Source organism: Rana temporaria, chromosome 13 (genome assembly GCF_905171775.1).
Source record: "Rana temporaria chromosome 13, aRanTem1.1, whole genome shotgun sequence".
NCBI lineage: Eukaryota > Metazoa > Chordata > Amphibia > Anura > Ranidae > Rana > Rana temporaria.
The window spans coordinates 54,487,676-54,503,952 of record NC_053501.1 but is presented as its reverse complement, the minus strand read 5'-3'; the positions used below and the strand labels follow the sequence as shown (position 1 = coordinate 54,503,952).

General features: G+C 42.2%; 1 protein-coding gene across 1 annotated transcript in view; it reads right to left on the bottom strand.

The window, feature by feature from the left end:
• Window positions 1-16,277, bottom strand: part of GALNT16 (polypeptide N-acetylgalactosaminyltransferase 16) — a 212,056-nt gene that overhangs the window by 57,633 nt on the left and 138,146 nt on the right. The window contains exons 5-8 of the mRNA XM_040333412.1: window positions 12,339-12,404; window positions 8,581-8,702; window positions 6,583-6,670; window positions 3,924-4,008 (exon numbers count right to left, since the gene is read on the bottom strand). Of these exons, the coding sequence (XP_040189346.1) occupies window positions 3,924-4,008; window positions 6,583-6,670; window positions 8,581-8,702; window positions 12,339-12,404 (361 nt within the window). The remainder of the gene's footprint in view (window positions 1-3,923; window positions 4,009-6,582; window positions 6,671-8,580; window positions 8,703-12,338; window positions 12,405-16,277) is intronic.

The following is a 16,277-nucleotide window of genomic DNA, read 5'->3' as shown; positions in this document are numbered from 1 at the left end:
TGTCAAGTATTGTTTTAGAATTCTATAGGCTTCAGAAAGTCAGTGAAGAAATACAGTTATTACTTGTTTTGGAAGAGGGTTCTCCTACTAACTCCAGATGAAAGACTTTTTTTTATCCTCCTATTTTGTCCCACCCCAATAACCATAACAATTTAGTGTTTTGTAGTGCATTGGTGCGCACATTTAAAGGGTTAGTTAAACCTCTACCCAAAAAAAGCCCATGCAGATAAGGGGCATCTGTAGATAAAAACAAGCTGTGCAGCTTTGACGTCCTGGAAGTTTTCCAGCCAGGCTTCAGGAGGTACATATGTATTTATAGCCTACAGCTATAGCTAGCGCGTTATTCAACTTTGATCAAAGGTGCAGTTTGTTTTTATCTACAGACAACCCTTATCTACATAGGCACGTTTGCCTAGAATTTGGGGTTCATAGTTCTCTACCCCAATATCCATCATTAGGGGTTGTGGTCCCCCTGGAGGCCATTCCCTACAGAGCTGGGAGTTTGTAGTTGTGAACATCCTAAATCGACATCAAAGTTTTTTGGTGAGTGTTTCACATACTGTATAATATGTGCTTTCTGATTATGTTAATATATATTGTTGGATTTGATTAATTGATTGAAATAAATCTTTTCTACAATTTAGAAGCTCCTGAGGAAGCGATCCTATGTATCGCGAAACATGTAGAGCTTGATTTTATTCCCTCTATGAATCCTGTGGAATATACACCAAGGAGACCATTCTACTTAGCGTGGGCATCTATTTTATAGACACCTTTGCAGCAAGTTGATTGTATTTACATTAAAATTGTCTCCCTGGGACCTACCACGTGACCAGTTTATTGTATTGTGTTTTTTATCTTTTGTATTCTATTTTTAGATACAGTTGTTTACTAACATATCACAATTGTGAAACCTTGAAAATTATTGGTATATTTTATATATGTGCCTACAAAGTCCATTGTTTCCATATATTCAATTCACTCATCACTAGGACATGGCACATTTTTTTTTATGGTGTTGTTTACCACCAAAGGGCAATTGTAATCAATCTATATCCTACATAGGCATTTAAGCAGCTTCATACAGAAGCAAATAAATGACTAATAATGCAGGTACATGCTAAGCTAGGGAGGTAAAAGGAACAAATGGTAGCCTTGTACTAAAGCAGGAGGTATATAATAAGCTGTGTAAATCAGAGAAGACCACCATCAGTTGTACTGCATTATAATGGATGATCTGGAATCGGCAGGAGGTACCATGTCTAATAATAATATGTACAAATATATATGTGACCTTATTTTCCCATCTTATAGTTGCCAGAACAGCTGTGAGGCTTGCCTGCACCGAGAACTATGACCAATTAAGATGCAGACTCTTTTAAATTATTTTTCTATACATTAGTAACAAGTGAACAGAAGAAGGCTTGCATTTCCAGACTCTGAAAGACATCTTGAGAGAGTGAATTTCCTAATATGATTTAAAAGAACTGTATGGATGCTTTGGTCAGGTGCATGGAGGTGGTGAGACATCACCTGTACTGGGACATAGGTCAGAAATATTTTGTAAGAGTCGGTTCACACTAGGGCGACACGACTTCCAGCGCAACTTTCAGAGGCGACTCCGACACGACTTGAGCATGAACCACAGGGCGATCTGGGGCGATTTACAACAAGACTTGAAGTCATCTCCAGGACAGGAGACTTTCCAGTGGCCAATCAAACAACAATCAGCTCTAGGGGAGGGAGGGAGGGGGAGGGAGAGGTTTGCCTGAGAAATGTATGTTATCTTCCTGGAAAGTCGCTTCAGTTAAGACAGTGATCAGACTTGGATCAGACTTGGATCAGACTTCCATTGAAATCAATGGGTACAAATCGCCTACAAGTCGGATTGAAGTAGTACAGGAACTTCTTTTGAAGTCGGAGCGACTCAAGTCGTGTGTATTAACACCGCTCCCATTCACTTGCATTGTTTTTCTCGACAGCGCGACTTGGGACGACCAAGTCGCCCCAGTGTGAACCGGCTCTTAATCTTCTATTGTTAGCCAGAGATTGACTGACTCAAGTGAATTCACTTCCTGTCTGGTGAAACCATTGTCAGTTGGACAGAAGAGAAAGGAAATCTCTCTAAAACCCTGTACACATGGCCGGGATTCTCGTCAGGAAAAAAAAAGTAATTTTTCCTGACGAGATTCCTGGCAATATTTTCTTGCCGGCCGAGTGTACAGACGTACGATTCAAAAGAACCCGCCGTTCTTTTGAATGGAACGAACGCGGTGACGTCATCGACTACGACTCGTCACATTTGATGCCGTCGCCGCCATCTTGCTTCACCCTACCTACGTCTAGGAAGCTACAGCGCATGCGTCGAAGTCATTTCGAGCATGCGCGGGTTTCCATGAAGAGGTAAGTATACAGACGCTCAGGTTTCTCGGCAGGGAAACACTGCCGAGAATCACGCCGAGAAAATAGAGAGCAGGTTCTCTATTTTTCTCGTCTAGATTCTGGGCAGTTTTCTTGACGAGAAACCTCAAAGCCTCGTACACACGCTCGGTATACTCGGCAAGAAAGCTCTGCTAGCAGTTTTCTTGCCGGTAAAACCATGCGTGTGTACGAGGCTTTAGCCTAGGTTCACATTGGAGCGATTTGTCATGTGATTTGAGAGATCAAATTGCATGACAAGTCGCAGCCTATTGGCGGCAATGGCTCTGTTCCCATCGGTGCGACACAGATTTTGCGGTGCCGCACCGATGTGCAAAAGTAGTTCCTGCACTACTTTTGCCCATTTCAGGTCCCACACAGAAGCCACACAGATGTCTATCAAGTAGCACATGAGATTGCGCTGACCTTGCTACTTTGAAATCGAATAACTTCAAGGGATGTAGCGTGATTACAAAGTAGCATCAATGTTTACAAGTGCACAATGGCATAAATGGTGAAAAAGTTATATAAAGTGCACTGTCTTAATATAAATACTGTATAACAGTGAGTAAATACGCAAAGAAACCATTAACTAAAAAAAGAAAACTATAAAAATGTTCACTGATCTTAATGCATATCAAAAACCTGCATATGACATGTAAAACAAATGACAAAAGGCTATGAATTAAGCACCATTTGAGTCTCAACATTCATGATTTTGGACTGTTTCAAATAATTCAGCAAATATTTTGAGTTTAATTGGGACTTTTTTTTAATTTTGCACATCAGATTTCACTCATTGTCATTTACGCACATAGTTTTATATATTTAGATATTATTTTGTCATTTGTTTTACATGTCATATGTACTGTTGTTATACACAGGTTTTTGATATGCATTAAAATAAGTGCACATGTTCATAATGTATTTGATTTAATGCATTATATTTTGCTTTCTTTGGATATGTACTCACTGATATATTTATATTGAGACAGCGCACTTTATATATCTTTTTCACAATTTTCAATCCCCCCGTATTCAATCGTTATATTTAGTTGGCTTGCGCATCCTTTCATCCATTCTCACAGTTGCATAAATGCTTGCATATGACAAAAACAAAGCTGGGCTTCCATAAAGTCTTACTATAAAGTTTAAACAAAGCAGTTGACATAGAACATAGTCTCTCTCCTAGGCTATGCACCTCTGATGTGTTTCACCCTGGCTGGGCTTATTCATAAATATTTACAAATAAACTTGGCAAAATGTGTCAGCAAGGCATGGCCTAGGGCAGGAACTATGTTGGAAGCCACTGGTTTTGATTACATTTGGGGAAATGTCATGCAGGTGCTATTTTGTTCTTCATATTTTTCATATATGCCTGAACAGGAAAAGCTCCTAAAGCCAGCACGCAGTGCAGGGAGGGACCTGAGGAACACAATTGGGACTTGGAGTGGTGCAGTCCTATCTTTGTGTCTACAATAAATGAGAGAAGAAGCAATTGTTACCTTATTGAGGAGGTTGGATCCGTGCGGGACATCTTTTGTTCAATCGGAATCTGTTCCCATTTAAAATGAAGGCTCCAGTCAAAACCTATTAGTATAAAGTAATAAACTCTTTAATTATTCAGCAGGCACTAGGAAAATGAACACAAGCAAATGGCAATAAGCAGAAATAAATGATAAAATGTAAGAGATATCATATAGTGATTAAAAGGCCAGGGGTGAAAATTGCAGCAAGTTGAATGAAACTATGACTTCTTGTGTATCTTGATATTTCAGTGGCATGATCCAGAGTTCCAATGTCTGTCCACCTGTCCAGACTGTTTTATGTCTACTTGAGTAATTATGTATATGTTTTATGTTAGGGAGAACAAAGTAGTAGTGAGACTTTAACAGGAAAATCTTTCTTCTTGAGTCTATGACAGGGGTGCCCAACCTTTTGAATAGCGAGGGCCACTTAAGCAACTTGGTAACCAGTCGTGGGCCACAATGAGTGGAGCGGGCGGATGACAGGTCACAGCTACTCTATGGGCCCTCCGATCTGCCCAGATAGAAGGGGACGAATTCCCTTCTGTTTTTTGTATTGGAGGTAGGCGAGCGTAAATGGACATCTGTCGCTCTGTAGAGGTGAATTGAGGGTCCCATTTGGTCGGGCTGATCATGTGAAAAGGGCCTAAGACTGCTTTCAACTGATGTGCTGTGGTTTACCCACACTGCGGGTGCAGCATAGTGCACCTGTGTCTATCCTGTGGGTTAGCTGAACTTTGCCATAGACTCCTTCTGTGGCTAAGCCGGCGCTGTAGAGGATACATCGGCTTAAGGGGCTCTGGTCCGCAGCCGCTTTCTTCCTCTACCACCAGCTTCATTCACAACACTGATGCTGTGGGATTGCAGATCGGCAACCTGTGATCTGGGCTTGCCAACCTGTTATTCCAGAGCAGGAGGTCGCGGGCCACATCAGAGGGCTCCGCGGGCCACATGTGGCCCCCGGGCCACTGGTTGGACACCCCTGGTCTATGACATAGGGTGCTGGTGGGTGACGCACCAACTGCCAAATACAGACATGTCAGTTATGCCTGTAATTGTATTTAAAACCCAATAAAATCCTTGGGAAAAAAAATGTCAGTTATAGGCATGGGCATCCACAGGTAGGGGCAAGGGGGGGGGGTCAAGTGCTCCCCCCTGGCAGGGCTGGTGCTACCTATAGGCAAGTGTGCATATCAATCGGGGTCATCGCGCTGCATGTTCCAGGGCCGTCACATACACAACATGAAGTGTGTTTCAGGAGTGATGGTGCTTGCGGCCCCTGAGCTGGACGAAGGCAGCGCCAGTAGTTGGAAATACAAAGCTCTCCTGCAGCTGCCTGTTACCTTTCAAATGCCGCAGACAGCGTTGGCTAATGCTCAGCCTGACCAGATCACCAATGATTAGTCTCCTCTCCTCCTCGGCTCGAACTGCCAGCTGTGTGTGCTCTGACTAGACATGTGTGAGAGGCCCAGTGCCCCCTTCTAAATAAGGGCACCCACCACATAGTGCCCCAGCCTTATCTGAGCTTCTTGGCCTGTGCAGACGTTGTTGGAGCCTTCCATCTGCCTTTTATGGGGTTAGTAATCCATTTAATTCTCTCTAATTTCATCTGAAGCTTGCAATATAGACATTTATTGAAGGGGAGTTCTCCATACTAATGATTGTGTGTGTATGGGGGTGTAATGTATCTGGATGTAATCTGTGTGTATCGGGATGTAATGTATATGTGTGTATGGGGGTGTAATATGTGTGTATTGAGATGTAATGTATCTGTGTGTATGGGGGTGTAATATGTGTGTATTGAGATGTAATGTATCTGTGTGTATTGGGGTGTAATGTGTGTGTATGGGGGTGTAATGTATCTGGGTGTAATCTGTGTGTATTGGGATGTAATGTATCTGTGTGTATGGGGGTGTAATGTGTGTGTATTGAGATGTAATGTATCTGTGTGTATTGGGGTGTAATATGTGTGTATTGAGATGTAATGTATCTGTGTGTATTGGAGTGTAATGTGTGTGTATGGGGGTGTAATGTATCTGGGTGTAATCTGTGTGTATTGGGATGTAATGTATCTGTGTGTATGGGGGTGTAATGTGTGTGTATTGAGATGTAATGTATCTGTGTATATTGGGGTGTAATGTGTGTGTATGGGGGGTTTAATGTATCTGGGTGTAATCTGTGTGTATCGGGATGTAATGTATCTGTGTGTATGGGGGTGTAATGTGTGTGTATTGAGATGTAATGTATCTGTGTGTATGGGGGTGTAATGTGTGTGTATTGAGATGTAATGTATCTGTGTGTATGGGGGTGTAATGTGTGTGTATTGAGATGTAATGTATCTGTGTATATTGGGGTGTAATGTGTGTGTATGGGGGATGTAACGTATCTGGGTGAAATCTGTGTGTATTGGGATGTAATGTATCTGGGTGTATGGGGGTATATTGTATATGTACTTTGTCCGCAGTCTCTGACCATCTCCTGTACTACGTCTGCAGTCTCTGACAGTCTCCTGTAGTATGTCTGTAGTCTCTGACCGTGATGACCTTAAAAGTATGCCCCCCCCCCTGAAAAAAAAGTTCTGCGGACGCCCATGGTTATAGATGGCCTGACCCTTTAAATATTTGTATGCATCACGTACCTCCCCTTAAGTCAGCAGAAGCTGCCAGATAGGCAAAGTTATCCAGGCTGATGACATCAATTATTGGACTGACAACACGGGTGTGATCCTAGAAAAACAAGGGATCCAAAAAAAATGAATTTAGTTGAATACTGGCAGCCTCGTCACAGATGACTCACTATTTTAGCTCATGAGCAGAAGGGGATTTTAGCACCTCTTGTTCTTTATAGTGTAAAAATAACTAGCTGATCATATAAAAATCCTTGTGAGAAACAAGCACAATTTTGCAGTGCTGTATGTCCCAATCAGCTATCATGCAAGAAAAGGTGCTGGCAGATACAGGTTCTGCCACGTGAAGATTTATTGATTCCAAGCAGATAACAGAGGCAGCTAGATGGCTTCTGGGCTCAAACGATTCTTAGCCATTACTAAGCTACCTGCCACATTGACATCAATAAATCTTTGACTATACCCAAAAAAAATCAGACTGTGTATTATCTGCAGAAAGACAAAAAGGTATCTAAACTGAAAAATTTAAAACGTTGCAGCTTTCCAATCCTTAGATGTGTTTGCTGCATTCATTTTTTGTATTTAGGCTTTTGTCCCTTATTTATTACCTGTCCATAGACAGAGGGTGGATTCTCTATCTATGAAGAAGCAACAGAGATACCATTGGGCAGCAGCATTGTCTAGGAAGGGTATTGTTAGATGGGCCAATAGATTAAAATTGACTTTACATAAGTGACTAACAAATTGAAGCCTAACCCCAGCTTACTACTGTGTAAAGCCTCGTACACATGACCGAGTTTCTCGGCAAAAACCAGCAAGAAACTTGCTGGTTTTTTTTTTTGCTGAGGAAACCGGTCGTGTGTACACTTTTCGACGAGCAAACTGTCGAGGATCTCGTCGAGCCAAAAAGAGAGCATGTCTTCTTTTTCCTCGACGGCAATGGAAAAATTTGGCTCGCCGAGATCCTCGACAGCCTAACAAGGAACTCGACGAGCAAAACCATGTGTTTCGCCCGTCAAGTTCCTCGGTCGTGTGTACGAGGCTTAAGACGGTTTGTCTCAACCCTTCTATTACCACTTCTGATATTAAGCTTGGTCTGTGAAAGAAAGTTGAAAAATAATAGACTTATAGCTAGATTCAGTAAGAGTTAGGTCGGCGTATCAGTAGATACGCCGACCTAACTCAGAATCTGCGCCGACCTATGTTTAAGTGTATTCTCAGAGATACGCTTAAACATATCTAAGATACGACGGCTTGCGCCGTCCTATCTTAGGTTGCAATATTGAGGCTGGGCGCTAGGTGACGCTTCCATTGCGGTCGGCGTAGAATATGCAAATCAGTAGATATGCCTATTCACGAACGTACGCCCGGCCGCTGCAGTACATTTACGCCGTTTACGTAACGCATTACAGGCCTAAAGTTATTCCATCAAATAGATGGAATAGTAAAGTATGGCCGCCGTTCCCGCGTCGAAATTCGAAAATTTTATGTTGTTTCCGTAAGTCGTCCGTGAATAGGGATTTACGTAGTTTACGTCCACGTCAAAATCAATAGGCCCGTGCGGCGGACTTAGCCGCAATGCACACTGGGAAATGTAGGCGCACCGGCGCATGCGCAGTTGAAAAAAAAAACGTCAATCCCGTTGGGTCAAAGCATATTAACATAAAACACGCCCCCTCAGCCGAATTTGAATTAGGCGTGCTTGCGCCCGCTGCATTTACGCTACGCCGCCGTAAGTTAGGAGGCAAGTACTTTGAGAATACAGTACTTGCCTCTCTGACTTAAGGCGGCGTAGCGTAAATACGATAAGCTACGCCGCCTTAAAGTTAAGGCAATATATGTGAATCTAGCTATTACTGCCCAATTCACCAGGTAAAATGAAAAGGGCTTAAAAAGCTTAAAAAATAAAACTAATACAGCCATCACATTTAAGGTGCAATATATAATTTTTTTTTAATTTAGGGTTTAGACACGCTTTAAAAGGTGATGCTTGACTATGACTTTGCTCACCTCCTTAACCCTCTGAAGCAAAGGCTGGAGCCATTCATTGTTGACCTCACAGTGACTATCCAAAAACGTGAGAATTCCTGTAGTGGCCGATTCGGCTCCGCGAACACGAGATCGGATTAGTCCTATAAGGTAAAATACAAAACCAAAGAGATGATGTTGAGAGTTTCAGTGCTGGTACCGTTGCACTAGTATCTTTTGGCACAGGGAGGAAGGGAAAGTGTCTATGTAAACAAAGTCATACTAATCTGGCATTTGGACAACTTCACCTATTCTGAAGAAGTGGCAAGTAGTCATAAAACATGTTATATAGAATTTTAACCTAATCAAAACAATTGATTTATACGGCCCATTATAGGCCCATTGACACATGTTGCAGTGCATTAAACAGCCTATTCAAAATGAATGGGTTGAAATGTACATAAAAATTGGGCAGGCTGCATTGCAGCACAATGCACAGGGCACCATGCAGCAAGCATTCATTTTGGAGATGTGTTGCGGTGCTATTCACAATCAAATGGCACTGCGGTGCACCAACTGCACATTGTGGAATGCTGCACTGCAAGTGTGTAAACAGATCCTTACAATAAATAAAATGGGGTTGATTTACTAAAACTGAAAGTGCAGAGTCTGGTGCAGCTCTGCATAAAAACCAATCAGCTTCCATTTTTTTTTTGTCAAAGCTTAATCGAACAAGCTGAAGTTAGAAGCCGATTGGCTACCTTGAACAGCTGCACCAGATTTTGCACTCTCCAGTTTTATTCCTCTAATTAGCCACTCCATATGGAAAATCCACCATTATTGAGGGCCTCTGCAACATGAGCATTTTGGGACCATTTTTTGTACAACTTTTATCCTATCAACCACTTCTGACATACCCCACCCTGAGGGACTAAGTCTGGTTCTCCTTATGTATTGAGTGTGACCATGCACCAGGGCTGCTGTTAGAAATTATGGGGCCCCATACCGCCTACCTGACAGGAAATGCTCCCGCACCACCCCCCAGAAAAGATCAAATTATATTTTCGCTAAAAATACACTAAAATCATAATTTTCTCCACCCTGAAATACCCTTGTGTGCCTGCAGCAGCTGCCAGCGGGAGAGAAAAGGAAAGGAGCTGGCAAAGCTGGAGCACACAGGGGAGTCCTGGAAAGCAGGGGGTAGTGGGCACAGATGCTAGAATTTATCCCCTTTCAGCACAGCTGGAGGGAGGAAGTGGAGAAAAAGCTGCAGGGGGAGGGAGAAGGGAATCGGTGTCTGCAGTAAGGCAGTACAGCTGGCCCTCCTGCTCAGCAGGGGCCGGGTCCCCCTTTTGAACTGATGGGGCCACGGCCCAGTACAGGAGGGCTGGCAGTACTGCCTTATCTGCGGCCCTGCCATCCACCAAAAGAAAATCTGTGTGGAGATATTGGCCACATGGTTGATGAGAGATTGGGTACCATTTCCATTGTTTCTGCAACCTAACCAGTGTAACTATAATTATTCTTTTGGGGGGCTAAAAAACAACAAAAAAAACAAAGGCATGACACTATATAGCGTTCTTGTTCTTCCATTTAATTTCCTGTTTTTTTCTACTCTCCAGTTTTTGGAGAACACAACCATACAGCGATGCAAAAAAAAAAATAGGGTTTTTATTATGGTCAGAACTAAAAAATTATTAGATAGATATAGATAATTGCATAATTATACAGTTGCACTCCAACAGTATGTGTGGTGCTTCCACAACTTTATTCAAAATAAGTGGACAGGAACACTGCACAGGTTGCCTTCCTTTGGCAAGTTTCGTCCCCTAGTGGGGCTTAATTGTCCTAGTTGTGGAAGCATTTACAGACTGGCAGAGCGTGGCTTGATATTGTTTTCCATCATCAGCTTACAGAAGCTGATAGGGCACTGAGTGAGCTTTGCATCCATGGTTGGTTTTGTGGGGCTTCCTGGTGGGACAGTGGAGTGGTATCGGAAGGGGATTTTCTGCATTGCAGATTTATACTTTTGCCTTCTCTTTTTGAGCCAAGCAGAGAATAAACTTGTTTTACCTCCTCCAGGCTTTACCTTAATTATTTTTTGTAAAACAGTTGCTGTCTGCAGAACTCAGTGAAATTGACACAAAATTGTGACCGACCCATCGTAGTGACTCAGTAGAGTGATTTAATAGAATGTTAAATCAAATAAACCAAGCCTTGAAGAAGGTAGAGTATGCAGTACTATCTTAGGCTAATTCGTAGTGCTCTGGGAATCCATATATGTATATAAATATATTAAACAAATATGAAACAGCAGTTTAAAAGCAAATAAATAAAAAACAAGGGAAACATCCTTATGTTTATATTAGAGGGGCTAATGGTAAAGCTGGGGGTTAGAATTAAAGTTAGTGTTAAAACAGGGTTACAGAGAGGGTTATTGTGGGGGACTTTAGGATAGGGGATTGCTCCTACCATTCAAAGTTAATATATTGAGGGAGATTTACTAAAACTGGTGCACACAGAATCTGGTGCAGCTGTGCATATTAACTAATCGGCTTCTAGGTTTTAGCCTAGGTTCACACTGAATGCGGGTTTGAAAGTTCAGCTGAACTCGCACGATTTCAAACCGGCATTTCAGTCCAACTTCAGGTTAAAGTCGCCAAAAGTAATGCAGGAACTACTTTTGGGAATCAGTGCAGCACCACAAAGTCGGCGTCGCACCAATTCGGACATTGTGGTTGCCGGCAATAGGCTCCAATTTCGACGAGCCAAAAAGAGAGCAAGTTCTCTATTTCCTCGACGGAAGTCTCAAATTGGCTCGTCGAGTTCCTGGTCGGGCATGTTTCCGATGAGAAACTCGAGCGTGTGTATGCTAAGAAACCCGCTCTTGCTCAGAATAAAGTATGAGACGGGAGTAAAACATGAGATTAGCAAAACCAGCCCCAAGAGTTTAGTCAGTGGAATCGAACTTCCCCTGCCGTTGTATGTGTTGTATGTCACTGTGTTTGAGAACGAGGAGATTTTGTCTTGACAGTGTGTACGCAAAGCAAGCTTGTCGAGTTCCCCGACAAGCCTAACAAGAAACTCAACGCCCGACGAGTAACTTGGTCGTGTGTACGAGGCCTTAGACCTACCCCGAAAATAAGACCTAGCGTTATTTTCCAGGAGGGCTGCAATATAAGCCCTACCCCAAAAATAAGCCCTAGTTTAAAATGCTTGTAAAATCCTATAATCCACTCTAATAAAGTAGTATATAGTACAATGTGTGTGTTTCTGTAACATAAATGCGGGGAAGAGAGCTCCAGCAGGTCACAGAAGCGCAGAGCGGCGCTATAACAAAGGTATTTGGCACAATTATATTACAGAAACACACACATTGTACATGATATTCTACTGTAATATAGTAAATTATAGGATTTTACAAGCATTTTAACTCGGTTCACACTGGGGATTCTTGACAGGCAGAGAGGAAGAGGGGGAGAGAAGACAGCACATTACATGGTAAGACCTACCCCAAAAAGAATCCCTACTGTGTCTTTTGTTGCCAAAATTAATATAAGACCCAGGCTTATTTTCGGGGGAAACACGGTAGTGAATGTTTGGTAAAAGTCACATTTACTGCCTTATAAATATACCCTACATCAGTTGAAAGAGGGTATTAAGTTATTTTATGTAGGAATGGTTTTTACTACATTTGTCATTATCTTGGGGATTCACAACCACTTCAGAGTAATTGTGAAATCTTTATACAAATCACAACACGAGGGGAAGTTTCTGTCACAACAAAATCCATATCGCACCTTCTCTCCGGCTGTTTCTCAAGCATTTAACCTTCGGAATTTTTGTGAGTAGCTGGCAATCATCGGCTGCGGAAAGAGAAAACAAATAATTGGTACATTGCAATTATGATTCACCTCAAAGAGAGAGCTCCCAGGAGTGTTTCCATAGGAAGAATCTGCTTTCACTTATTATGGTATTAATCAGACTGACAGCACTAATCCTCTCAACTAAAGTGCACTCATGCTCATCTGCTCAAATAGAAACCTCTCCACAAGAAGAGAGGCTGCATGTCTCTTCATCAGGTCCAATCATGCAGAATCCATAATCATTTGGAGGTACATCAGATCAACAAACTATTCCTGCACAGTAATGTCACGTACACACGATCGGATTTTCCGATTAAAAAAGTCAGATGGACTTAAAGCGGGGGTTCACCCTATAAAAAAAAATGCCTGTATTTATTTTTTTAGCCCGGTACTCACAGTGCAATCGTATATTGAAGATTCCGACTCCCCGTGGGGAATGGGCGTTCCTATCCAGAGGGAAGGTGATTGACGGCCGGCTCTGGCACGTCACGCTTCTCCGGAAATAGCCGAAATAGGACTTGGCTCTTCACGGCGCCTGCGCATAGTCTGTGCGCAGGCGCCGTATAGCGCCGTGAACAGCCGAGACCTACTCCGGCTGTCTTCGGGGAGCGTGACGTGCCAGAGCCGGCCGTCAATCACCTTCCCTCTGGATAGGAACGCCCATTCCCCACGGGGAGTCGGAATCTTCAATATACGATTGCACAGTGAGTACTGGGCTAAAAAAATAAATACAGGCTCGCGCTACTATGCCTAATTTTATGCTAAAATGTTGTTATGGAGGATGAAACACCGCTTTAATGATGAAACAGAAGTGAGAAGAGGCATAGGATATATTGTACACATGGGCAGTGCCACCGACGTTTGTCATGTTACATGAGCCAGAAGTGTGTGTGCACTCCACAAGCTGACTGTTGGCTTTCTAATGAAAGCAATCCAGTGGCTGTACAGCCATCCAATCAATTTTTGTACTTTTTTGTCCCCATACGATATAAATAAAGTTTTTTAATGAAAAAAATTGTATCAAAAATGAAAGTTACACCCAAGCACTAACCCCCTTTCCCATTAAAAAAATCTGACCCAGGCACGAACATACACATGTGAATGTAAGCACACTCATTGGGGTGCCTATGTATGAGCATATTGCTTATGCTACATGTTACAAATTGTCACGCACATCACAGTGAAAGCAATAATTCTATGGCCTTTCTAGGGCAATTCCTTTTAGTGTATTTTTTAATGAACATTTGCACTTGATAAACCTACCTACCTGGTGGAACTACCACCATTTTAAACTCCAGGGTGTCAATTTTCAGAAATTGTTTGCATATGTGTGAACCCAGGCTAATGCCTCGTACACACGACCAGTTTTCCCATCAGGAAAACTGCCATGACAGCTTTTGGTCGGGAAAACTGGCCATGTGTATGTCCATGGCAGTTTTCCCGACAGGAAAACCTCTGGGAATCCCAGGGGGAAAATGAGAACATGTTTTCTTTTTTCCTCCCTGGAGTCCCGGCGTTTTTTAAGCCGGCAGTTTTTCTATGGGGAAAACCTGCGGTGGAGCATACACACGGCCGGGTTTCCTGACCAAAACTCTCATGCCAGTTTTCCTGCCAGGAAAACCGGCCGTGTGTAGGGGAAAAGGCTACCGAGCAGGTTCTTGTTTTTCCCCTTGGTTTTCCTGGCAGACATTTTACCGCCGGGAAAACCGATCGTGTGTACGGGGCATAAGGTTTTAGAACAACTTTAAGGGGTTCAGGCAGATATGCTAAATTCTATACAAGGGCTACCCTAATATTCAGCTCACAAAACCAGAACATGTTCCTATTCTGTGTTTCTGGCTCCCTTTGGTTTCTGAGCTGAGCTTCATGCAGTAATGCATTGGAATATTATGCTGCTTTGGAATGTCTTCTTTGATTTATTTAGCAGCTCACTAAATGTGGAAACCTAGATTAATGCAGCGATATAGATTGATGCCGAAATAGTATCTGAGTGCCTATATTTTCACATTGGCTTCCTGTGCTGTTAAAAATGCAAACATTGTATAGAAATATATTGTAAACTGGAAGCATTTAAAGAGAGCCTGTCACCTAAATAAAATGAATGGTTGGTGCAGCACGTCACCAGTTATACAAAATAAAATATTGTATTTGAACTTCCGAGTCCAGATTAATGTTATAGCCTAATAATAATTTCAGAGGAAAGGCAAACCTGACTAATTCTCTGCAGTGTACAAGCACAGAGCATTGCAAAATACCCACCTTATTTATTACTGGTAAATATTTGGCAATAACACAATAGCCTAAATTTAAAATGAAAAGCTTCTCTATTGATGAGGCCTGCTGTACAACATTATGATCCTTTTTTTTACCTGTTATGCCGCGTACACACGATCATTTTTCGGCATGAAAAAAAACGATGTTTTTTGGCATGTAGAAAAAACGAAGTTAAACATCATTAAAACGACATTGCACACACACCATAGTTTTTAAAAATTGATCTAGCAAAGCGCGGTACAACACGTACGACGGCACTCTAAAGGGAAAGTTCCATGCGGATGACGCCACCCTTGGGGCTGCTTTAGCTGATTCCGTGTTAGTAAAAGACGATTTGCGCTTTTCTGTCTGTTACAGCGTGATGAATGTGCTTACTCCATTATGAATGGTAGTTTTACCAGAACGAGCGCTCCCGTCTCATAACTTGCTTCTGAGCATGCCCGGGTTTTTAACGTCGTTTTAGCCCACACGCGATCATTTTTTGCAACCCGAAAAACAACATTGTTTAAAACGATGTTTAAAAATGCAGCATGTTCAAAAAAATAAAAATTGTCTCTTTTCAGACGCCGAAAAATGATGTGAAGCCCACACACGATCATTTTAAATGACATTTAAAAAAAAAAAAAAAACGTTTTTTTTTTCATGTCGAAAAATGATCGTGTGTACGCGGCATTAGTTTAGTTTTAAAAGGAATGTATAGTCTTTTAAATTTTGTTTTTTTTTTAATTAATATGTAAAATAGATTCACCTCCCAGAGCAGTAAAGTGTCACTATGGTAATACTGTACTGCTCTGGTCAAGTATGTAAAAATAAAATAAAAAAAATGAAATATGTAAGATAGATCGGCTTACAATAAATAATCATATTAATATGAACTAAAGTTTTAATGCTGTATTGTTTGTATAATTTGTAAATATATATATATGTACATAGGTGTACCTATATTTACTCATTAGAAACTCATCTTTTTGCTTTTCAGTGCTGCTTGGTGGTTGTACTTTAGTGCTTCTTATCACAATTATTGTTCTTATTATTATACAGGATTTATATAGCGCCAACAGTTTGCGCAGCGCTTTACAACATGAGGCAGACAGTATAGTTACAATAGAAATCAGTACGTCAGACGTCCCCCCCCACCCGCCGCCATCCGATGCTTTTCGGGGGGCCCGGAGAACGAATCGGCCGGCTCCTGATGAGGACCATAGAGATTTCCGGTGACCAGTCAAAAGAATTAGGATTTTTACATGAAGGAGAGAAGTGCCCGAATTGGCCCGGTATGGAAGTGGTTAAAGTGATACTAAAGTCTTGTTTTTTTATTTTATTTAAAAAGAACAAATATGACATACTTATCTGCTCTGTTGCAGTGGTTTTGCACAGAGCAACCCAGATCCTCCTTTTCTCGGGTCCCTCGCTGGTGCTCCTGGCCCCACACTTCTGCCGAGTGCCCCCACAGCAAGCAGCTTGCTATGGGGCACCCGAGCCGAGTAGTTGCTCTGTGTGTCCATTCAAACACTGAGCCATGGCTCTGCCCCACCCCCTCTCTCCCCACTGTGTATCTCAGCCAATCTGGAGGAAGAGACCCGGACAGCCAAGTCTCTT